The sequence below is a fragment of the Spizellomyces punctatus genome, assembly GCF_000182565.1.
Source record: "Spizellomyces punctatus DAOM BR117 chromosome Unknown supercont1.13, whole genome shotgun sequence".
In the NCBI taxonomy this organism is placed as follows: domain Eukaryota; kingdom Fungi; phylum Chytridiomycota; class Chytridiomycetes; order Spizellomycetales; family Spizellomycetaceae; genus Spizellomyces; species Spizellomyces punctatus.
Window position 1 is genome coordinate 652127 of NW_015971549.1, and position 22208 is coordinate 674334.

Below are 22208 nucleotides of genomic sequence, written 5' to 3' on the forward strand. Positions count from 1 at the left end.
TTGACACCTTATCCACCTTTGCTTTGTTGGGTGTCCTTTCCACTTATAATACATCCGTAGCTTCATATTTTTGACTGGCTCGCATGATGGTCCCGTAGGCGCTTCTGGCGGTTGCCAGTTCAACTCAGTGTCATACCCGGAACTCAACTCCACTCACTTTTTCAAATTCTAGTACGCAAACTTTCTTCTACACTGCCCGGTCCGGCTGATTTTCTCATTTCAACATTCTCCCTTTTAGCATTCATCATTACAGTATTGCTCCCCTCAGCGTTGACAGGCAACACCTACCCGGGATCACGACAGAAAAAAAAAGCGTTAACTCGCGGGAATGTTGAACTGCGGGAAATGCGAGCTGCGGGTGCCCAACATGTAACCTACTCTTTTATTTTTCTCAACCGCACGTTAGACAGCCAGACAGCATGCAAGCTCTCTCGTGCGCTGGAACACACCCACCCGACCCAAATCATGAGTTGGCGACAACCAAGGTCGTGCGCAAGAAGCTGTCTCGTTCTTTTTTACCGTCGATTCTACATAGTAGCTTAGTAAATAGCTTGGTAGCTTCGACCATGTGTATTGTGGGACTTGACGCTATACATGATACAGATCATTGATGTACATATATACGGACTACTGGACTACTGCACTAATGCCGCTGACTAAAAAACTGACTCCGCTAAACTCTCGTATGATGTGACCCATGTCCAAAGGCTACAGGTTATGCCTATGCACAAATAGCTATTTTTTTTTGCTTCCTGTCAGAGGACTCAACACCTTGCCGAGACCAAGGGCCTCGAGCACCTTCGTGATGCCGAGTCCGCCAAGCAGACCGCCAAGTAGACCATTGACGAGGGCGCCGAGGCCAAGGCCGTGGAGCTACGAATTGGATCAGTAAACATAAGTACGTGGAACAATCTCGCTGACTACCCTCACCAATTGGCCCACTAAACCTAAGACTCCGCTGAGCAGAAGTCCGACAGCAGCCAAAATCTGGAAAAGAGGTTCTGCTTTGCATTGTTAGCGTTCGTTCAGCGTGTGCAAAATAGAAATAAAGGGATGTCCTCACCTGTCAATAGGCCCCAGAGCGGACTGAGCTCCTTCTTGGCGTGTGGCATGTCGGCAATCTTCACCTTTGCCTTCTCGATAGTCTCGGCAACAGTGCCGGTCAACTGCAGTGTCGTTTCTGTTAAACTTCGCGGATGCAGAAATAGTACACGGCGAGAGCGCACCTCTTTCAGGTCCTCTGCCAACCGATACTCCTCTGGGGTCGCATCACGTCCTTCCGGCTTATGCTTTGCGTTCGCTTGAATGTGACCATCGGGATCAAGCGCACGGATCTCGCCGTGCGTCTCCTGCAAAATGCGGCTGCCCTCTTCAATGAGCGGTTTCACGGTTTGTACAAGTTTCTCTTCGTCGAGATCTTCCTTGCTCACGTTCTCGGCCGCTTCAATATGCTAGTGATAGGTTAACGCTGACACTTGTGGAACATTGCTATTCCGCATGATGTACAGAGCTATCAATCCTCACCGTCATGATCATCTTCATTATGGGGCGGATCTGATCCAGCGACCGTTCGATACAGTTTGCCATCCGCGCCGCCATTTTCTTGTCCTCCTCTAGCTGTCTCCTCCGCTCGGCCTCTTCCGGCGTTTCCGGCTGTTCCTCTGGCTTCGACTCCGGCTCCGGCTCAGGCTGCGGTTCTGGTACCGGCGTCGGCTCGCGCTCCGGCTCCGGCTCCGGCTCCGGCTCGGGAATATCAGACAGCAGTGATACGTGACCTACAATTCTGTTCTTTCCGTCGAGGACATCACCGTCGTCATCGAGTATCTTACCGGCGCATTTCGCAATGTCACCTTCAGTCAACTTGCCGAGCAACTCGCCTTTATCGTCGAAGACGTTGCCATCCCTGTTGACAATGTGGCCCTTCAAGGGACTGGGTTCCTTTTCCTGCACTTCCTCTTCCCAGCGCTCAGCCTTGCCAATGACATTGCCGTTGGTATCAAGGATTTCTCCATCGGCGTCAACTTTCTTTCCGTAGAGCTTCTTGGCATCTCCCTCGACCAATCGACCAATGGTAGCGCCGGTACTATCGACAACTTTGCCATCTTTGTCAACAGTAGCGACGGAGAAGTCTGCAAAGGGGCCGGTCTTCTGGCCCTCGCGCTCGCTTTCCGGAATCACCTCGGCGCGACCCACCACTGTACCGCCTTCGTTCCAGACGCGACCGTCCTTGTCGCACATCTTGCCCGCCAGCTTCGTTGGATCGCCTTCCACCAGACGGCCATAGATGACCCCTGCAGAATCGACAACATTGCCGTATTTGTTTACGCGCTTGCCAGCCAATGCGGACTGGTCGACCATCTGCTCTTCAATTGCTTCCTCTTCCCAGCGCTCAGCCTTGCCAATGACATTGCCGTTGGTATCAAGGATTTCTCCATCGGCGTCAACTTTCTTTCCGTAGAGCTTCTTGGCGTCTCCCTCGACCAATCGACCAATGGTAGCGCCGGTACTATCGACAACTTTGCCATCTCTGTCAACAGTAGCGACGGAGAAGTCTGCAAAGGGGCCGGTCTTCTGGCCCTCGCGCTCGCTTTCCGGAATCACCTCGGCGCGACCCACCACTGTGCCGCCTTCGTTCCAGACGCGACCGTCCTTGTCGCACATCTTGCCCGCCAGCTTCGTTGGATCGCCTTCCACCAGACGGCCATAGATGACCCCTGCAGAATCGACAACATTGCCGTATTTGTTTACGCGCTTGCCAGCCAATGCGGACTGGTCGACCATCTGCTCTTCAATTGCTTCCTCTTCCCAGCGCTCAGCTTTACCGATCACATTGCCGTTGCGGTCGAGGACATCACCCTCCTCGTCGACCTTCTTGCCGGCCAGCTTCTTTGCGTCACCTTCGACGAGACGGCCAACAGTCTGACCATCGCACTTCACGATGCCGTCCTTGCCGACTACAGAATTGGGAAAGTCCTCGAATGGTGCTACCGCAGGCTTTTCGCGCTCTTCGAGGGGCACTAGCTCGGCGCGGCCGATGATCCTGCCGGCATCGTTCCAGATCTTGCCCTCAGCGTCCACCTTCCTGCCGACCAGCTTGGTGATGTCGCCTTCAACGACGCGGCCAAACATTGTACCATTCTCATCGACGACATTTCCCGCTTTATTGACCTTTTTGCCAGCGAGCAACGAGAGATCGACCGCTGTCTCCTCTTCAGGTTCAGGCTCTTGCTCTTCGGTTCGCTCAGCTTTGCCAATGACATTGCCTTTGCTATCGACGACATCGCCGTCGGCATCGACGTTTTTCCCGGCCAGTTTCTTTGCATCTCCCGTCACGAGCTTTCCAATGGTCCTGCCCTGAAAGATGATAGCACCCGACTCATCCACTATGGAGTCGGGAAAGTCCTCAAACGGTGCTTCCTCTACTTTCTCGGGTTCTGGAAGTACCTCCGCTTCACCAACGATTGTGCCTCTGTCGTCCCAGATCTTACCGTCTTTGCCGACGGTTCTGCCGATCAGGGCTGACAACTTCCCACTGATGACTCTCCCAATTACGGTACCTTTGTCATCAACGATATTCCCGGCTTTGTTGACTTTGTTGCCCTCCAGCACTGAAAGGTCAACCGGCTCGCTAGCCTCACTCTCCTTGACTTCGCCCTCAACGGTTACAGGGACAGCCCCTTCGGCTTCTTCCGCTTGCTGAGATAAATCTGTAACCGTTTTGTCGACGTCCCCGGACTTCTCAGTAACGGCTTCAATTTCGGGCTTTACGGGCGATGCAGGCGGCACAGAACCCTAACAATGCGTATCGCATATGAGATGATACTGCTACAGCATGCGACTCGAGTGCCAAGTATACCTCTGTTGGCGCTGTCCCACTGGGCAATTTCGTTTCTTCGACTGTGCCTGCTGCTGGGGCTTCCACGTCTTCCTCTACTGCTGTGGTCTCGGATTTTGCATCTTCCATTGAGTAGTCGGTATCGCGCTTGAGACCTTCAGTTACATTTTGGTCTTGGGGTCCTTCCGGTTCTGTGGCCTTTCCGCTAACACTCTCGACTTCTTTTGTTTCGGGTTTTGTTGCTTCTTTTGAGTAGTCGGTATCGTGCTTGAGACCCTCAGCTAAATTTTCATCTGCGGCCCTTGCAGCGTCCGCTTCTCCGGTCTTTCCGCTGAAGGGCTGCACGCTTTTGAATTCTTTTGCATCGGATTTTGCGTCTTCCATTGACTGTTCCGCATCGTGCCTTGTCGGTTCTGCGAACTTTCCGTTAAAGGGCTCCACGCCTTCTACTTCCGTTGTGTCGGATCCCTCTTCCGCTACGTCTTTGACTGGGGATCCTGAGCCTTCCCGTTCTGCGGCCTTTGCAATAGCTTTCGCTTCGATATCATCAGTACGGGACGTCATCTGGAGTTCGGGATCACGCTTGACAGCTTCTGATTCTGCACCTTCCCGTTCTGCGGCCTTTGCAATAGCTCTCGCTTCGATATCATCAGTACGGGACATCATCTGGACTTCGGGATCACGCTTGACAGCTTCTGATTCTGCACCTTCCCGTTCTGCGGCCTTTGTAATAGCTCTCGCTTCGGTATCATCAGTACGGGACGTCATCTGGACTTCGGGATCACGCTTGACAGCTTCTGATTCTGCACCTTCCGATTGTGCGATCGTTGCGACAATGTCGGCTTTATCACCAGTGCGCGAGGTTATTTGGACAGAGAAATGGATTGTACTCATGCACGCCGCACACTGAAGAAACTTTTCTCGCGGTTCAGCGAGCAAAACACGCCTTAAAAGAACGGCGGCGAGGGGGGCGGGCGATTCATATGACGAAGTCAGGTGGGGCTTAAACTATATCCTTCCGTAACCATGCGTCTATCGAAGGGGGCTTACTCAAAAAGCCCATTCTCCGTTGCGCAATGAGAAATCAAGTGGTCGCATGCCAAGGGTCATCCTTGGGCAGTGACGCGGGACGGGGCTTGCTCTTGCGGCTTGCTCACAGAACAGTTCCTCAGGATTTCTTCTTCGGACTTCTTGTATCTAGTTGTTATTATTGCAACTGGTGATAAGAAACAATGGTTCTCGGCATCATAGGAATAATGGCCGGGGCCGTTGCCACTCCGCTGAGTGTAACTTCGGTCCCGACCTCTGCCGAGGGTGTGGCGGTTTCAACCGTAGGAACGGCGCAAAGCGCGGCTTCCCAAGGTCAAAATCAAGGTCAAAACGAGGGCGAGGCGGCAAGTACATCGGATCCACGTTTGGCCAAGTTCACGCTTGTCGCGCGGTGCGAGGCCAAATCTAAAACCCAAGTTGACGGCAAATGCGCCGTTCTGCGCAAGGGAAAGCTGTATTTGGACGACATCGACCCCGACAAGAGACAGTTCCCCGACGGCCACCCGTTCGATGGGTTCTATTTGGAATATCCATTCAAAAAAGGGGAAGGAGGGTCTCAGAGTCCTATGCTTGGTCTTGTTAGTACGATACGAAAGAATCCACCGGAACTAAATTGGATCTATGTCGATGCCAATACATTGGAGGTAGGACTTTCAAATTTACATCTCCCTATCTGGTTGCCCAGGACTAACAGCACGACTACAGCTCAAATACGGAAACAAGACGCAAAGCCTTCCCCACATCACTGGGCCGTGGGATTGGACGGATGACCAGGAGGGCCTGACCATTGAGGGGTGGGAGGGCTTTGTAGCACTTGAGGAGAGCAGCGAAATCTGGGCGCTTTATTACGACGAAGACGACGATCACCTGGCAGAATTGAGGGGCAAACGACGGGTTTTGGAATGCATGTTGGACAGACAACTGCTTTGACAGTGTGGGGACGGACTTGGTGTACTCGATTATTTTTTGTGCACAGTGTACACGTTTTTGATACAGCAATTAAGAACTAAAGCAACTTGTGTACGGGAATTCGCTACGAAGATGGATTACAGAGATCGGCGGCGAAACGTTCCCTCCAACGCGGGCAAGCCAGCTTTTGTCCATCGATCACGCTACGCTAAACTCGACGGAAACCAATCTTGTTGCAAATCTACAGGACACAGTAATCGTCGAGGGTAGTTCAGCAAATGTTTAGACAACAGGTTATACGGTATCGGTTTTACACTTTATGGATAAATACTATCTCGGTTCCCTACTACGGTTAACAGAGAAATCAAGAAATCAGTCCCTGTTGGTTGGAGATAACCATAGCGTTAGCTTTTCGGCCAACTAGAATGCGCAAAACATTACATGATGAACTTACAGAAGCGAAAGCGTAATGTCGCCATGAACTCTGGCTTTGAGCTGGACATCAACATCCAGGTTTAGCTCCAGCTTGAGCTTGAGAGTATCTCGACCGCGACGATCGCCGCCTTCGGACACCGCAGCGGCCGTGTGGGTGACCTGGGCTGTCGCGGGAACGACAACTTCTCGCATCTGGCCACCGGCCGTTTGGATCTGGCCAGTCATGGGAACGGTGTAGTCTCGCACCTGGGTGGCAACGGGTGCAATGGTCTGGTCTGGATTGTAAGGAAGATCATTCATCGCTCCTTGCTGGAGTTGCGTTCTTCGGGTTCTGCGGCGTCGCCCGGGAGAGGCTTCGGGTGCGGGATTGCTCGGTTCGGGCGAGGGTGGATGACTGGCTCCTTCGGACTCGGACATTGAGCTTGAGTTGATAGAGGAAATGTGGAAAAGAAGAGCGCCGGGAACGACGAAGGGTGCTTAGACGGTGTCCGGATGGTATTCAGATGGTATTTAGGTAAAGAGTATAACACAACGGGCGGAAGAGGAAAGCAGATTGCGGTTTTCTTTTCAAGTGAGTGGTGAACACACCGCACAGTAAAATGGGGTTGGGCTTTGCAAATGCATATATATGTAGTCACGCTCTCTTGGCGGAACCCATACTTTTTCGTAAGGGGATTGGGGCTTGCAAATGCATATATATGTAGTCAAGCTCTCTTGGCGGAACCCATACTTTTTCGTAGGGGGATTGGGGCTTGCAAATGCATATATATGTAGTCACGCTCTCTTGGCGGAACCCTACTTTTTGGTAAAGGGCTGTCGTTTTCGAAGACTCGTCCATCTGTACCTTTGCCGACTGTAGCCATTTATTCTCTACTCCAGTGGAAAGAAAAAGTCAGAAGAGACTATGTCGCCGCCGTTGATTCGCTCGGATTCCGTCTCGGTCATAACCGTCTTATGCAACAACATTGGTCAGGTAGCGCTGCTTTCGTCGATGATTTCTCTGCAATCGTAACGCGTGAATCATCCTTTTTCTGGCGTCTTCAGGCGCTTTCTTTCTACGTCGGTCAGCTCGGCTTCGTGCTCAAATGTGATGAGATCGTCAACGGGGAGCGCTTGGTCATCGCAGCTCCCACGAACCTGACTGAATTCACGCCAATGTGCTCACTGCGCTTCAGAGAAGCCTTCACCGCGCGCGACAAGGCTGTCGTTGGACAGCAGGGGGGCGACAGCATCTTTCTCCAGATCGAGTGCGATGATTGGGAGACTGTAGTCCATAAACTCACGACGATAGGGACTGCAAAATTGGGCAAAGTTAGGGAGGCGAAGCGTTACAGAGCAATCACCGTCAGTGATCCTATGGGAAATCTTGTCAATTTTGTGGAGAAAACGACCGCCACTCTTGGGACTGTCTTCACCAAGGATTGCGGTCACTGATTTGGAAAGGTTGCATATCTTGATAGGGGGTGCTTTGAAATAGCTGTATTTACCTGCCGAAAGAAAATCGCTGGTGATGAGCCTAGCATGTATTAGCACATGGCTGTGTCGTATAAATGTGCAGTGATGCATAAGCCTTAAGTGCATATGTTAATTAGTTGTCCCAACTTTCATTTCCTTTCTTTTTTTTTTTTCCATGTAAGCACAGATCGAGTTAAGCTACTGCTGGTGAGCAACTCGGAAAACTGGAACATCAAAGAAATTTGTTCATGCAACGATTTCCGTGGTGGAGGCCGCATGGCATGATCCCGGTTATGCATGACCCGAGCCCGTTCCGCCGTAGACATTTTAGGTTTTTACCATTCATGACGCTATGTACCATTCCTCGCTCATCGGGTAGGACACATATAACCTCTTCCCATCATTTGATTAGGACGCCCCGAGCCGGAGTTGTATATCGAAATTCCTCCTTCGTTGGCGAGGTGATCTTGAGCGGATGTTCTATAACAGGGTTCACCGGGCGTACTTTTAACCAAGACAACATTTGAGATGGGTGCAAACTGATGGTTGTTATACCTAATCAGGTACTTTGCTCTCGAAATGAGCCTGAAGTGGTCTCAATGGTGCTGCGGGCAATATATGCTACTCCCCGGCGTTGTAGTGACTATCCGATCATAGCCCTCGGCACATCTAGGCTTCATGAAAAGTACGCAAAAGAACTCAAAAATAGTTTGTGGGCTTTCGTGGGTCTGCCACAAAATTGAGGGCAGTGAATGACACACAGGTCAGGATTTCTCTTCGACGCTTGAATGGCGTGTTAAAGTTTGCAGCTTGCAGGTCATAAACCCCCAAGCGGGTGCATATGCAAATAGAAACGGCAATCTCACCTGGTGAGATCAAACCTGAAAGGACGATAGAAGATGGAGATGTGTAGCAAGATAGCTGTTGTGAAAATTCGATTGCCGTCAGTATTATGCCCAAGTGGGCTATAACCTATCACCGCAAATCAAATGACCGCCCTTTGAAAACTCCGCGCTTTGGTCCGAACATATCATGATGGTCCGCACATATGGTCCGTACAGAGGCGTTTCCCGGCCTCCTTTCTATATAGGAAAGGTCTCTGATATTCGCGATATATGTCGAACGGTTTATGGGGTAGGTGTGCTGGGTAGCAACCCGACCCTTGCCGTTCTGTAGCATGGCCAGACCTGCATTGAAACCCGCAGGCAAATTATGGGTGCTGGTCATTGAAATACGTTGTCCACTTATAGCTGTTCTATTTTAAGTCGAGGAAGCACCACCTGAGTATGAAGAGTCTGTAGACGAGACCCTTGTTCTTGAAGGTATGTATGTCACCTAAACGGACATGTAACTTTCTACGTCTGGCATCTAGTCGAATCGATCAATCACGCTGGTCCTGTAGCGATGAATTCCTACTGCCTCCTAAAGCCGCGGTTTACTGCCAATGCTTTTTGGGATCTTCGGATCGCGAGATCGTTCTCAGTTTCTCCCATTACCTCCTATTCGTGGCGGCTTATCAAAATGCTTTCAGGATCGTTGGATCGTGAGATCATTCTCAGTTTCTCCCCGTAAGGGACAACTGCTCCAATGGGTCGGACCCAGTGCTCTCCCGATTGCGGCATATGCCAAAGCGCTGGGGGGTGGTAGCGAACTAGTCGACCTATTGGCTGTTTCCTTGCCTACATGACGGTCCGCGGTTCCAATCATGAAGTTTCGTATAGATATCCCCTCATGTGATCTTTTGAATGATATCTGTGTTCTCAGACTCGAGGAAACGCACTCAGGAAAAGGAATAAAAATCAAGGAAACGCTGCTCGGGAAGAGGAAAAGGACGAAGAGATGAGGAGGTGGGGCAAGCGTTTCACAGATTGTTTTGGAGTAAGCTACAGTTTGGCTTTACTTTATATGAAAACCTCATCCGTGTTGATTACAGGAATTGCGGGGACAGGCTGGCGGCAGTAGGGCCACAGGGTGAATTGATTATGAAAGATTAACCTTCATGTACGTAGTTTTATTCAGTAAGATACTTTTTTCCATCTCCCAACGTCGGGCCAACCATTAAAGCTCCGTTAAAACCATCATAAATCTGTCCCTCAACGTTTACAATGTTCTCCTGTGGTTGTACTGGGCGTCATTGTACTTCAGATTGAGAGCCTGTATCTGGCCAAGCGTCTATATCGTTCAGACAACCCACCACTTGAACATCTAAACCCTTGTGAGCTCGGGTAGTCCCAGTTCCAGCGCTTTGAACCATCTCCCAAACCTTTGAGCCAATCCCAAATGTCCTGCACGCTAGATGGGCAAAGGAAAAGAAAAGTCGCGACGCTAGAATACCCACCAAGAATAGGAACTGCAAGCATCACACCCAAGGAAATGCCCTCGTCACATCACGGGCAAAAGAAAATAGGGTATAGACGTTGACAAACAAACTTGGCATCCAAAGCTATGGTGAACGCGCTGGCAGGATATGGCGCAAGGTATCAGTGCTCAAACGATTACAGGACCCATCAAGAGTTGAACCCGAGTATCAAACCCATGCACGCAATATGGGTCAAATTACAATCAAGTCGCAGCGCTAGAGGACTCACCAAGAATTGGAACTCGAACATCAAACCGAACTCGACACAACACGGGCAAACGCCAATATAGATCGGCATCTGAACGTCGTGGTCGTTCAGAGCAGTTGTTTACGACGCACAACTTGTCCATTACCTACAATACGGGCCAAAAGCATGGCAAAGCTCTTTTTTCTTTAGAGCAGCAACAACCTATAACCAATACATTATGGACTATGGCAGTCTTACCACGGTCGATCAGCGCAATTGTCTACGAGGCGCTAAACATCAGTGTCCATTACCTACAATACGCAAAGTTGGCGGATAACTTTTTAGAGGGACTGTGGATGTTTAATCCACGGAAGTTTGAGGCAATAATAGAGGTCCTTTGATACTCTGGGTCGCGCTCGCCTGATGAAGGCAGCAAGTAATTCATCTTGGCCGGAAGGTCTGGGGTAGTCCTTAAAAACTTGTCTGTGCTATTGTTCATCCAGAGAGGATCCAGCCATCTGCCACTCAAATTCAATCATTGGCGTTATGAAACGGCTGGAAAGAACAAGGAACTGTTGTCGCTTGACACAACAAGAGCAAAAAACGGGAGCGGTGCACATCAATCATCAGAGAACCCACCAAGAGTTGAACTCGAGCATCAAATCCAAGGAAAATGCTCTTATTGTGTCGAGCTTTTGGCATCACGCAAAGGTCGATCAGAGCAATTGTTCATGACGCGCAAATATCAATGTCCAGTAACTACAATGAGGGCAACAGAAAAAGACATTTGTGCTATTGGGCACCTAGAGCGGAACCTGCCATTTGAACTCAAATTCAATCACCGGGAAAAGATGCCGTGCGTAATCAGAGAGCCCGCCAAGAGTTGAACTGAACCAATCTAGTGAGCATTGCATTAGGATGGAATAGCACCTGCTCTAACTTGATCAAGCCCTTGGTGTATAACTCTATGCCGTCGTTGAGTGTCGAGCCTTTGACACAACAGGGGCACTCAACAAGCCGGTTTCCGCTGTCAAAGTTTTATTTTTCAGAAAACCACACTTTTCAGTGGTCATTGCAAGACGGTATGCACCGGAATGTAGCTATTATCGGGGCGGGTCAAGTAGGCATGGGATATATGCACTTTGGAAACGATAGTGCCTCTGGACTATGTGCTCCCATGAGAAAATGCTGTTTTATCTAGACGATTCACCGCTCGATTGCTCTACCGCTGATAATGCACTGCATCGTTTGGTGAATTGGTGAATCTATCGACACACCACGCGACCGCTCTTACCGCTGATAATCCACTGCATCATTTGGTGAATTGGTGAATATATTGACAAGAAAATACCACAAATTGGAGCAGAGGACTGTGCTTTAAGTGTTGAAAGCGAGCAGAGTTTTGTCGTACAATCTAGGACAATCTCACCATTGGAGTGCTGTGAACTGGCCTCGAGACGGCGAAAAGTGAGAATTCAAGTAAAATGCTGTATATAATTACGACGTGAACAAGATAACAACTCGTATCGAATATTTGATCGGTCATTCAGCTATTCCAGTAGGCCATTTCATCAAACCTGGTTGACGCAGGCACTACAATGATCCTGCTATGCTCTGTCCGATCAAATCTTCGACACCAGTTGTAATTAATATGTGAACAAGATACAAGTAGTACCTCAAGTTGAGCACACTCGGTAGAAACCCGCTGAGAACGAGGTGCGAGCCCATCGCGTAGCCATCTCAACAGGGGAAAACCGCTGGCGTCAAAAGTCCTCCGTCCCGCCAGATGCAAATGGCAGACCAACAACCAAAGCCATTCACAGGAAGTGTTACCGGATTGCCGCGCTCTCAGCAGAGGCCTGCTAAGGCCTCTGCTGAGAACGCGGTGCGAATGGCCAAAAAAACATGACCTATACAGGACTCGCCGGGATTTGAACTTGGGACTCTTTGCCCTCTGCGATCATGTCCACTCGTGCAAACGCGCGGTCGAATGGCAGGAAAAAAAAGTTGTTGTACTGAATTTCCAGAGGACTCACCGAGATTTGAACTCGGGACCTATCGATCTGCAGTCGATTGCTCTACCACTGAGCTATAAGTCCCCATGTTATCACTTCTGATTCGTATTGCTCTATAGACCACTGAGCGTCCGTTATGACAGTGTGCCAGGACCTGTCGGTCCTGGCATACTGTCATAACTTGTCCATGTATACCACTCCCTACACTGTTATTTCCCGGGCTACCCCAAAATGTACACTCTAATGCTTTCACTTTCATGCACGCTGTCACGATAGGTCCTGGTGTACTGTCTTAAGTTGTCCATATTCCGACTATATAGTGTATAGCTACAAGCCAAAGTCCATGTGGACAAGCAGATCAATTGCTTTACGACTAGTATCTAGCTGTTCATCAAACAAGTGTTTCTGCTGTGTTCCGGTTGTCTGTGCCATGAAATAGTCAATATAGTTGTACCGCTGTCTAATCTCACTGCCGATCAAGGTTGTAGCAACGAATGTAGTCCACAGCGTCACTCGCTTCAAGGTTCGCTCGTCAAGTTTGCGTAAGCACAGTTTTTCACAATTATCTCACTTGCAGATCAATTGCTCTATCCTTTAGGTCCCGGTGCCACGATCATAATTTGTCCGTAACGCCTATATAATGCATACCACTCACATGGAAGGGTTTACCAATCAAACATGGTAGTGGTGGTTGCATTCTTAAACTCACCATTTTATAGCTGTTGCAATAGCGGGATTAAGCTTGGTCAACGCCAACGCTTCTTTGGTACTGCCATATTTCTGCTCTGTAAACACTTCGAAATGAGTAGTATACCATTAATCACCCGGCACCCCAATATGTACACTCTAATGCCTCAACTCAATTCAATGCACAGCACTGGAAGATACATCCCCTGCACATGTGTACCATTGCCTTGCGGAAAGCTCAGTGCACTGTCACGTTCGAGTTCTGCGTACGAGAAGCTTTTCAGAATTTTGGAGGGTTAGGGTATACTCGAGGCGGGCAGGGAGAGATGATTGCCAGGTCGTCGTCCAGTTTGCAAAGTGCATATCTGACTTTAGAGTTGGGCAGTCTCCAAGGTAATTCCCCCTCATACCGCATTCCTCGTATGTGTCCAGCGCTTAGCGCGAAACGTTAAAGCAGTATGTTAACTGTCTTTGTATTTTTATCAACTAGCAGGTTACGTTAAGGGCATGATTGTTAATCTCAAGTTGGTATGTGTCCTTTTCCACTGGCAAAAGTTCTTGTCTGCTGTAATTCCTCAATCAAATAACGCATGGAGACAGTCAGATAGAGTGTAGGGGTACTGTTGGGAGCCTTGTTGGAAGGATAGGTATTAAAATAAAGGAAAGAAAAATCAAGTCTTGAGCCAAAATCGCAAACACCTTCTGCAGGAGCGTTGTCGCTTGCCCAGTGTGAGATAAGTCGCATGATTTCCTCCGTTAAAATGCACGCACCTACGTGTTTTCAGCAACTGGCTAGCTTGTGCAGTACGCCTTAAACACTTCATCAGTAGGGTAAAGCTACTTGTGCGGTACTCCGTAACACTTCAATCATTAGGGTGCAGGAAATCTGTCTCATGACTGTCTAACGCTACTACCAGACTCATCTCGGCATTTCCTCCGAGCTTCATCATCCCCAGAGCCCCTCAGCTAATGATATCAAGTGTGAATCAATTAGCCTACTCACTCTCGCACAGTTTCCCGTGGGCTAGACTGTATATATTCCGCTTGCGCGGTACGTCTTACAGTCCTTGAACCCTTCGCCATGACTTGAGAAGCAAGTTTTAGGAGCTTGGCTGCGGATTACCCGATCTCAAAACATTATTACCAACCCTAGGAAGGGCCCCACTGGTCTTTCAACCAATGCTTAGTAGCTTGAGCTTAAAGGGCTTCCCCGAACAAGTTGACGCTCTCTGCCACACGGCAGTCAAGCCAGAAGATCCTATCCGTATGTTACTTTCTTTTGCAAGTGCTGTTAAATACATGATTGCAATCTCAGTTGGTGTGTGCCATAAAAGAGTGCCCGGCGATTAACCGTGTAGGAGTGGTAGGTTATGTGGGCCAACAATGGTCACAGTAAGATCACCGATTGCCACCTTACAAGACCTAAAAGCAAACGGATTTTGACAAATCAAGGCTTATTATTTGAAGAGGACGGCGAGTCCGGAAATTGGAGCATGTTGAGCATTTTGGACTCACCTCTCACTTCTCAGCTGCTAGCTCGGTTTGTGGGATAGCACTGCTACATCTTTAGGATCACTGATTCAATACAGAGTCTTGTGGTTCAGATGAGAGCAAAAGAGAACAAACCCACACAATAGCTTCTCGGTTGAAGCCTAATCAATTGGAAATGTAATTATAGGTTATCACCCTCTGCTATCATGTTGCCATATTTATCGTTTGCTTACTTTCATGGTGTAAGCGCTAGTCAGTTTCCACCGAGTATCACTCGGTGGTGAGGGCCTACCATGGAAGTAATTGGAGTGCACCGAGTGGAAAAAGACAACAAATGGTCTACACTGAGCTAAAAGCCCTCCTTCTTGGGACTACCGGCTCAATCGCTCGACCTCTAACGGAATTAAAGACCTAGTCGTAGGCAGAGTTCAGTGTTCTCATGTGCGTGAGGACGAGAGACCTTGGTAGGGGATTGCAAGTGTGGTGGCAAGAGGCAAAAGAGATTCGGCTGGGGTGAACCAAGAGACGCACGCAGGGTGATTGGTCCACTGAGGTGGGTTCCTGTGTTAACCAAAAGTTAGTGTTCAGAAGCTAGTTCTTGGGTTGTGACGTCGCTGCTAGCTATCTTGCCTGCCGCGAGTTTCTTCTGTTCATGGCCCTTCTTTTATACAGGTCTCTTCTATGAATACCAATCCCTTCCAGATGGCGGCGGCATAGAAGCTCCCTTTCTTGTGACTACCAGATCAATTGCTCTACCACTGCCCGTTCTTGGGATTCACAGTTTTTCGCATTTGAATTATGTCACAACACATCGAAAATGTAGCGAACGGACGCAGCCCCTAACATCGTTCGCTTCAAGATTCACTCATCCAAGCGCGTTACCACAGTTCTTCGAATTTGAATTATCTCACTGCAAATCAAATGCTGACTGCAGTCCTTTCAGAGTACACCCAGTTTTTCGAATATGAACAAAGATCAAAGCTCATCTGGACACTCCACCATCTACTGATGCACCGGTTCTTTTGAATTGGATTCAATCCATGTCGAGCATGACAGAGCGTTTCTACAGATGACCAATGCGACAACTTGCATCACCGTATGACCGAACAAGCCGATCGAATTGAATTATATGTGGGCATGGGGTTTGAAATTCACACAACAACGTATCGTTGAAATCGATCCAGCACTCCGATGAATGCATCGGTGCAACTAGTAGGGAGCGCATGCAGTGCGAGGTCGACCCTCTCCTTGATGTCAAACCGTTTGGCCACAAGCTGGATGGGGCGGTGCATTTGAAAATCCTTATGTGGGAATTGCCGCCTGTAACTTTCTGGGAAAACCAAACAAAAGTTATTGGGCGGCGGGAAAAGCATGAAAGATGTCTTGGATATGGTCATTCGGTGGAATGAGTTCCATGAGTTCCATTTGAAGGCGTCCCACTGAACACACACACCAGAGTAGCAAAGGAATGAGGACGGGCTAGTTTGCTTTTTTTGTGGGTTTCGGCAATTTTCGGTGGGATTTGGGGAGTTTTGTTTTTTGAATCTTTTCAACATTTCTCTCAATATGCATGGGCGATGTAGCGCATTAAGTGAGATGACGAGGCTTGACCACCTCGCATGTAATTAAAAAAAAAAATGTCGGTAACGTAACGAGAATACAAGAGGACATGGCAGTAACTACACCGATTGGACATCGATCGAAACGAATGGCACCGGCACTTTAGACCAACTTGCAAACGAAATAGACGACATGGCTGAACACCAAACCATCTCCTCGCTCGACCTGGATGGATTCAGAGGTAAACTGCTGTAATCGTTAATCTGCAAGGGAGAGCATGCATTCTTCAATCGTTTCTCGATACTCGCACGCTACAACCCTCGTTGGGGTCGAAAAGACACACAGACATCAACCGTTTCTAACAGGAGCTCGTAAGAAGACGTTCGCTCCCGATATTCTCCCGATATTCGCAAGTTCGATGGCCGAGCCAACTATCAAAGACCAAAGTTGGTGGGTAAATGCCCAGCCCAATGTTGTAGTTACTTGGTCAAAGCTACTTGTGGTGACTACAAGTGTCTAGGTCATAAACCTCCATCTCGACCATGGTTGGCCTTGCTTCAAGTTCAAGTTTCTGGCACACGACATGCGTCATTAAACACACAAGCCAGTGCTGGATCCCAAGCGGCAGCGCTGGTGCCTCTCCAAACACCCTCATCTCTAGGAAGAGTTACAAGTAGGTAGAGTGATGGGTCATGGTATCACTGTTATTCACATGACAGACGGACAGAAAAGTATGAATCCCCCATCACGCTGTCCTGACATCAATGTGCTTGAAGCTCCTTTTATCACGCTCATTGTTTATAACGAACAGAGGTCTGCCTCTGTTTTGTGAAATTTTCGTCCACGCACGGTTTAAAAACTTTAGAAATCCTGTCCTTCCGTTGCTATTACAGCCTCGAACTGAATTATGATCCTCTCGTAGCCTTGGAAGATATATCCGCCTTCTTGGTGTTTTCCTGCATTTCCCAGAAGCCGATTACTACATTCCATGGCAACGAAAAGGATCACATCTTTCTGAGTTTAGTTTGACCTAGCAATAACAAGGGAAACTCAAGTTCCCGAACTGTGCAAATTCGACCTCGGTTGAACCTTTAGATCATTCTTCAAACGGTGAGATCGGCCATGGCCTCATACATAAAGGAAGAATCTCTTTGCTACGACGGCACGGAACCGATGGAGCGCGAGGACCTTTGTTGTCGCTCAAGGTAGGTGCTTTCACTGATCGGCCCCTGGTAATCGGCAGTGCACCACTATTTACGTACCTTCTTGAACAGATAGGGCGGGCAGTCTTCGCGTCGTGTGTTGGTGGACGCCAGTATACCCGGCTCCCACTGGAATGCTATCGGTGCGAACAGAACGGTAGCCATTTGAGCCGCCGGTGTTTCAAACTCTACCGGGACTGCGTTGTTTACGGAGGACACGCTTTATAATTATGGAGGAGGGGGAGCGTGGAAGTACTGTAACGGATATTACTGACAAAACGCCGACCGTGGCATGTTCATTGGCCGAACTGGGAGGGCAGGGATTTTTATGCAACATCAGATGCCAAGCCAGGTTGTGCAGGGAAGGAGGACCCCGGACATCTACAATAGCAGTTGCTGGATACAAAAACACCGAATGCACTGGAACGGTGTTCATCACCTTTGCCGCTGTTGCCGCTGGATACGATGAGGACGTGGTACACTTTGAAAGATGTTTATCGCAGGCAGCATCTTTATTACATTGGGCAGAAATAAAAATACGGCTTGTGGAGATTCACAGCTCGTCCAACTTGTCACTTCAACTTGGATGCTTATGCTGCTCACCTAAGTCCAGCCACATCCCAGTGTGGCGCAACTCCAGCAAGCACGCAATTACGATTTTCATGATCTATAAATCTCGACATGTTCAACTGTCCACCCCTAGCGATAATAATTAGAAGCCATGGACGACACAGTAGTGCAATATGGTCGCATCGGAGCACGACACGGATCCTTGTTCCATCAGCGTTCAGTTTCCTAAACACATTACGGGCTCACCCACCCGTACCCCGTCGACAAGCGTCCTCAACTCCTCTTACCGCCAATTCTCCCGCTCCAGAGCCAGTCGACACACCAACAACCTCTGGACCAGCTTCTGAAGCGCTCTCTTCTAAAACTTTACCCGAAGACACGTCACCTCAACCAGCCTTGAGGGTGAAGCAGGCGATTGTGCTGAACGAGACAGACTTGGAAGAAAGTTTTGTGAAAGGCTCTGGACCTGGAGGTCAAAAAATCAATAAATGCCGACATCGGGTGCAATTGAAGCATGTTCCGACAGGAATTATGGTAGAGGTGACTAAAGTTTCTGTTGCGCGTTCTCAGTCAAGTCTACAAGCAACTAATCCTGTCTGATTTCTGCCAGTCCCAGCGATTTCGAGAACTGGCAGCAAATCGTAAAGAAGCACGCAAACTCCTCCGTCTCAAGCTGGATGAAATGATTAACGGTGATCTGTCCCGTCGTGCGCAGCAAATATCTAAAGAGCAGAAACGAAAGAAGAGACAAGCACAAAAGAGTAAAAAAAAGTATGGCAAGTGCGAAGTTGAGGAAGGAGAGGTGGATCTTGAGGGTAATGCAGCAAGGCAAGAAGAGGGAACGAGGAAAGAATCAGAAACATGATCGCCAGAGGCATTGATCTAGAATGCTGAATCCTGTCTTGCAATTCGTCATTGCAAGCCTCATTTTGCCGTAGACGAGACAGCCAATCAACAACCCCTCCCAGCACTTTCCATGAAAGTCGAGCACTTCCTGGGACCAAGACGATGCGCACAAGACACTGCTTGCATGCAGAGACGGAGGGACGAGGAAAAAACGAGACCGTCGAAACAGATGCAGGATTCACAACCGGGGATTGGGGCAGTCTATCGCACGGCAATCTACCGGACCATTCGAAAAAAGATGCAGGATTCACAACCAGGGACTGGAACAGTCTAGTAGTATGGCATTCTTTCAAACATGTACAGGAATAATAAAGCAAGCCAACAGATAATCTACACATACATATATGAAAAAAAATAAAGAATTTCCATCGCCTTCCTCCCACTCCCAATCCTCCCAGTGCGCACTCCAATTCTTTTCACTTTTTGCCCTTTTTCGCCTTGTCCTGTTCCGCCTTTGCCTTTTGCGCTACACTCTTCATGATGGTCAATTTGCCAGTTGCCCCAGCCCGAGCGGCCATGAGTTGCTCAGTTTGCACAATGGCCTTTGCAGCGAGTTTCTTTTGAAGATTTTTCTGCGTTATAAGGGCTTTTGATTTTGGTGCAATGTATTTTCCTAAGTGACGAAACCCATAAACGGAATTGAGCGAGACTGTTCTTATGTGCAGTTTAAACCAAAGTGGACTCGAGACATTACCTTCCCTCTTTTTCGGACCCAGAGATGGCTTTTGGGCCTTTTTGGTTGCTAACGATGGTTTGCTTGCACCTGATTTCTTTAATCCTCCTTGTGCCATTGTTGTGGAAAGACTGCTGCGAATTGTGGCAGAAAGGACTCGATTACGAAGGAGTCAAAAATAACAGACATAGGCTCACGTGATGCGTTGAGTAAGCTGATCTTGAACAGCGCGTTTTGGATGTTGCTGTTGCTCGCCTTGTTGGCCACCAGCCTCGTTCGGAAGAATGGAACAACGAAAGTCAGTACGAGATACACTGATTCAAAATGTTGGATTCTGTCCCAAAGGTAAACGTTTGATTCAGTTAGCCCTCTGCCAGTTCAATAGCTTATCATCTTCAACTGTCTCAGATGCACTAGGATGGTTATACGCAGCACGAGGATACTACAAAATTCACGACTACCATGCCGTTATAGAATGCGTTACACCGGCTCTACGAAATGATCGAACAAAACGAGAAGCGCAGCATCTTCTTGCGTTTAGTTTCTTACATACTGGACAGGCGGAGGCGGCTGCAGGGGCTTTTTTCAAGTCGATTAATGCTGGGAATGATACTGATTGGCAACCTTTGGTGGAGTTATTGATTGAGAATGATGGGTTGAAGCTAACGTGATTGTTGGGCACATCATTGTAAATATAATGTGAGTGAATTCGGATAGATAATTTTATTGGCACCAAAAAGTTGTTAGTTTTGAGAGTATATTTTTCTACATCTCTATGAAAATCAGTTTCAAAAAATGGGGGATGATCCTGTCTACAAAATTGTATCTACATTATCGCAACTCTGCCGCCAATGTCGCCGGTTCTTCCAAATATCTTTTCCAAAGCTGGACAAAACGGGCAACCGTTGCCCCGTCAATGACCCGGTGGTCTGCATTGAAACTAACATTCAAGATTTCCTTTGGAACAATAATTTCCCTTTTCTTGCCGGTTTCCGCGTCATGGACTGTCTCATAGCGCGGGAGGCGCTGAACTTTTCCGATGGCTCCAATGCAGACTTCTGAAGATACTAGGACAGGGTGAAGAACTGTACCACCAATGTTACCAACATTGGATAACGTAATGGTGCCGTCTTTGAGATCCGCGGGCGAGATTGCGTTCCGTTTACCAGCCTCCTTTAAGCGCTCAAGATCCACTGCGATATCGATAATGGACTTTTGCTCTACGTTTTTCACGTTGGGGACAATAAGTCTAGGTGAGGGCAAACATTAATGATTAAAAGGTCTTTGCGGTTAAATCAGGTAAAAGAAACGGTCAAACCTACCCTTGCGGCGTGTCCATCGCAATACCAATATTGTGCGCCCCACGATATTGCAATTGGGCCTTGGAGGCATCCTCCGCATTAATCAAGCACGCATTCAAAATCGGGTACTGACGCAACGCCATCGACAAAGCCTTCATAAAAATGGGCATGTACGAAATTTTTTTAATCGGGTATTGACCAGATGGTGCATTCTTGAGGTAGTGGTTGATTGACGAGCGATACGCTGACGCCGCGTTCAGGATGATTTCATCAGAGAATCCAAAGTGTGGTATTTGGAGAGACCGCGTCATGGACTTGAACATGGCTTTCTGGATCGGTCCGAGTGGGACAATGCGGTCTTCTGCAGTGACAATAACCGGTGACGGTTTCTTCTGCGTTGCAGGTGCAGCTACAAAATACGGGATATCATCAGTCAAAAATACGGACCATCTTAACCTTTACATCTTTTGGAGGCTTACCAGGTTGCGATGGTACAGATGCCGCAGTAGTACCCGTTCCACTGACAAAAGCAAGGATATCTCCTTTAAGAACCCGTCCGTTTGGTCCAGTCCCCGCAATTTTTACCAGGTCTACATTATGTTCCCGTGCAATCCTTCGTACCGCAGGAGTCGCCAGAAGGTATCCACCTTCACTCCCTGTAGGAAGCTTCTTATCACCCTCCCTAGCAGCGGCTGCTGAAGGCAACACCGCTTCGGCAGGAGCAGCAGCCATAGATGGTGACGGCTCAGTTGACCCATCAGGAACTTCGTCGGTTTCAATATCGACCAGAGGTGCACCCACGCGCGCAACGTCCCCAGCGGCATAATGAAGTTTTTTGATGACCCCATCGTATCTGGAGGTGATTTCCACCGCGGCCTTGTCTGATTGCACTTCGCATATTTTAGCAAACTGCTCGACTTGATCTCCCTCCTTGACAAACCTACGTTGGACGTTGAATTATTGTTTAGCATCCAAACGTTTTATTATATCCCATTAACTTTTTCACGTACCACTGAATGAGCTCGCACTCTGTGATCCCCTCTCCAATATCAGCCAGCAAAAAAGGAACGTTTTTTTGAGAAGGTGGGCGGGTATGAAAGTTACGGCCCCGAACAACGTTTGTCGTCGCCGATACCGCTACCTGTTGACGTTACAATATGCTCAGAAAAAAGCCCATTCGGGTTTACGCTTGTGCGTGTGCGAATGTAACTTACCAATGGTGCTCTTGGCGTTTTCAAAGTCAGTCCAGCTACATTTGCAAACGCTCTCCCCTGCACCTGAGCAAAACACAATCAGCACGACCATAACCCATGCGTCGGTCAGAGATGCCTGTACCTTTGCGCCCCTTCTCAATGCATACCGCACGCCAGCAATCCCTACTCGGAGATGCATCTCAATTTTCAAAAAAAGACACGGAGGCTGTGGGAAGGGAGGGAATGGCAAAGGGCTTGGTGTGAAAAACAACCCAAATCAACAACATTCTCAAATTTGAGTCTGTGCACTTTGTACTACATCATGTGACCGATAAGCTTCCACGTTAATGTTGTGATATGAAGGAGCAACAGATGCTGGA

General features: G+C 48.5%; 8 protein-coding genes and 1 non-coding gene across 9 annotated transcripts; 4 read left to right on the forward strand and 5 right to left on the reverse strand.

Moving 5' to 3' along the window:
- Positions 1-558: 558 nt before the first annotated feature.
- SPPG_06959 (uncharacterized protein) lies at positions 559-4765 on the reverse strand. Its single transcript, XM_016755147.1, has 6 exons — positions 3857-4765; positions 1525-3792; positions 1227-1451; positions 1064-1166; positions 931-1001; positions 559-873 (listed from the first exon to the last, which is right to left on the reverse strand). Exons 1-6 carry the CDS (start codon positions 4727-4729, stop codon positions 736-738), a joined length of 3678 nt encoding a protein of 1225 aa, XP_016606010.1. The 5' UTR covers positions 4730-4765; the 3' UTR covers positions 559-735.
- A 261-nt stretch (positions 4766-5026) lies between these two features.
- On the forward strand, positions 5027-6019 carry SPPG_06960 (uncharacterized protein). Its single transcript, XM_016755148.1, has 2 exons — positions 5027-5529; positions 5591-6019. The coding sequence occupies exons 1-2, from the start codon at positions 5068-5070 to the stop codon at positions 5813-5815; spliced, it is 687 nt and encodes a 228-aa protein (XP_016606011.1). The 5' UTR covers positions 5027-5067; the 3' UTR covers positions 5816-6019.
- A 225-nt stretch (positions 6020-6244) lies between these two features.
- SPPG_06961 (uncharacterized protein) lies at positions 6245-6646 on the reverse strand (the record flags this gene model as incomplete). Its single annotated transcript, XM_016755149.1, has 1 exon — positions 6245-6646. The coding sequence occupies one exon, from the start codon at positions 6644-6646 to the stop codon at positions 6245-6247; it is 402 nt and encodes a 133-aa protein (XP_016606012.1).
- A 487-nt stretch (positions 6647-7133) lies between these two features.
- Positions 7134-7663, forward strand: SPPG_06962 (uncharacterized protein; the record flags this gene model as incomplete). The annotated part of the gene is made up of 2 exons (XM_016755150.1): positions 7134-7202; positions 7274-7663. The coding sequence occupies 2 exons, from the start codon at positions 7134-7136 to the stop codon at positions 7661-7663; spliced, it is 459 nt and encodes a 152-aa protein (XP_016606013.1).
- Positions 7664-12257: 4594 nt separating this feature from the next.
- On the reverse strand, positions 12258-12329 carry SPPG_10170. The gene has a single exon. It is a non-coding gene; the product is annotated as a tRNA-Cys (tRNA).
- A 5527-nt stretch (positions 12330-17856) lies between these two features.
- SPPG_06963 (uncharacterized protein) lies at positions 17857-19050 on the forward strand. The gene is made up of 2 exons (XM_016755151.1): positions 17857-18295; positions 18366-19050. Exons 1-2 carry the CDS (start codon positions 17867-17869, stop codon positions 18618-18620), a joined length of 684 nt encoding a protein of 227 aa, XP_016606014.1. The 5' UTR covers positions 17857-17866; the 3' UTR covers positions 18621-19050.
- On the reverse strand, positions 18903-19472 carry SPPG_06964 (uncharacterized protein). The gene is made up of 2 exons (XM_016755152.1): positions 19356-19472; positions 18903-19274 (listed from the first exon to the last, which is right to left on the reverse strand). The coding sequence occupies exons 1-2, from the start codon at positions 19450-19452 to the stop codon at positions 19078-19080; spliced, it is 294 nt and encodes a 97-aa protein (XP_016606015.1). The 5' UTR covers positions 19453-19472; the 3' UTR covers positions 18903-19077.
- Positions 19473-19594: 122 nt separating this feature from the next.
- Positions 19595-20101, forward strand: SPPG_06965 (uncharacterized protein). The gene is made up of 2 exons (XM_016755153.1): positions 19595-19679; positions 19743-20101. The coding sequence occupies exons 1-2, from the start codon at positions 19619-19621 to the stop codon at positions 20003-20005; spliced, it is 324 nt and encodes a 107-aa protein (XP_016606016.1). The 5' UTR covers positions 19595-19618; the 3' UTR covers positions 20006-20101.
- SPPG_06966 (uncharacterized protein) lies at positions 19998-22077 on the reverse strand. The gene is made up of 6 exons (XM_016755154.1): positions 21971-22077; positions 21850-21912; positions 21646-21776; positions 21115-21575; positions 20657-21044; positions 19998-20583 (listed from the first exon to the last, which is right to left on the reverse strand). Exons 1-6 carry the CDS (start codon positions 22025-22027, stop codon positions 20166-20168), a joined length of 1518 nt encoding a protein of 505 aa, XP_016606017.1. The 5' UTR covers positions 22028-22077; the 3' UTR covers positions 19998-20165.
- Between the last annotated feature and the right edge of the window lie 131 nt (positions 22078-22208).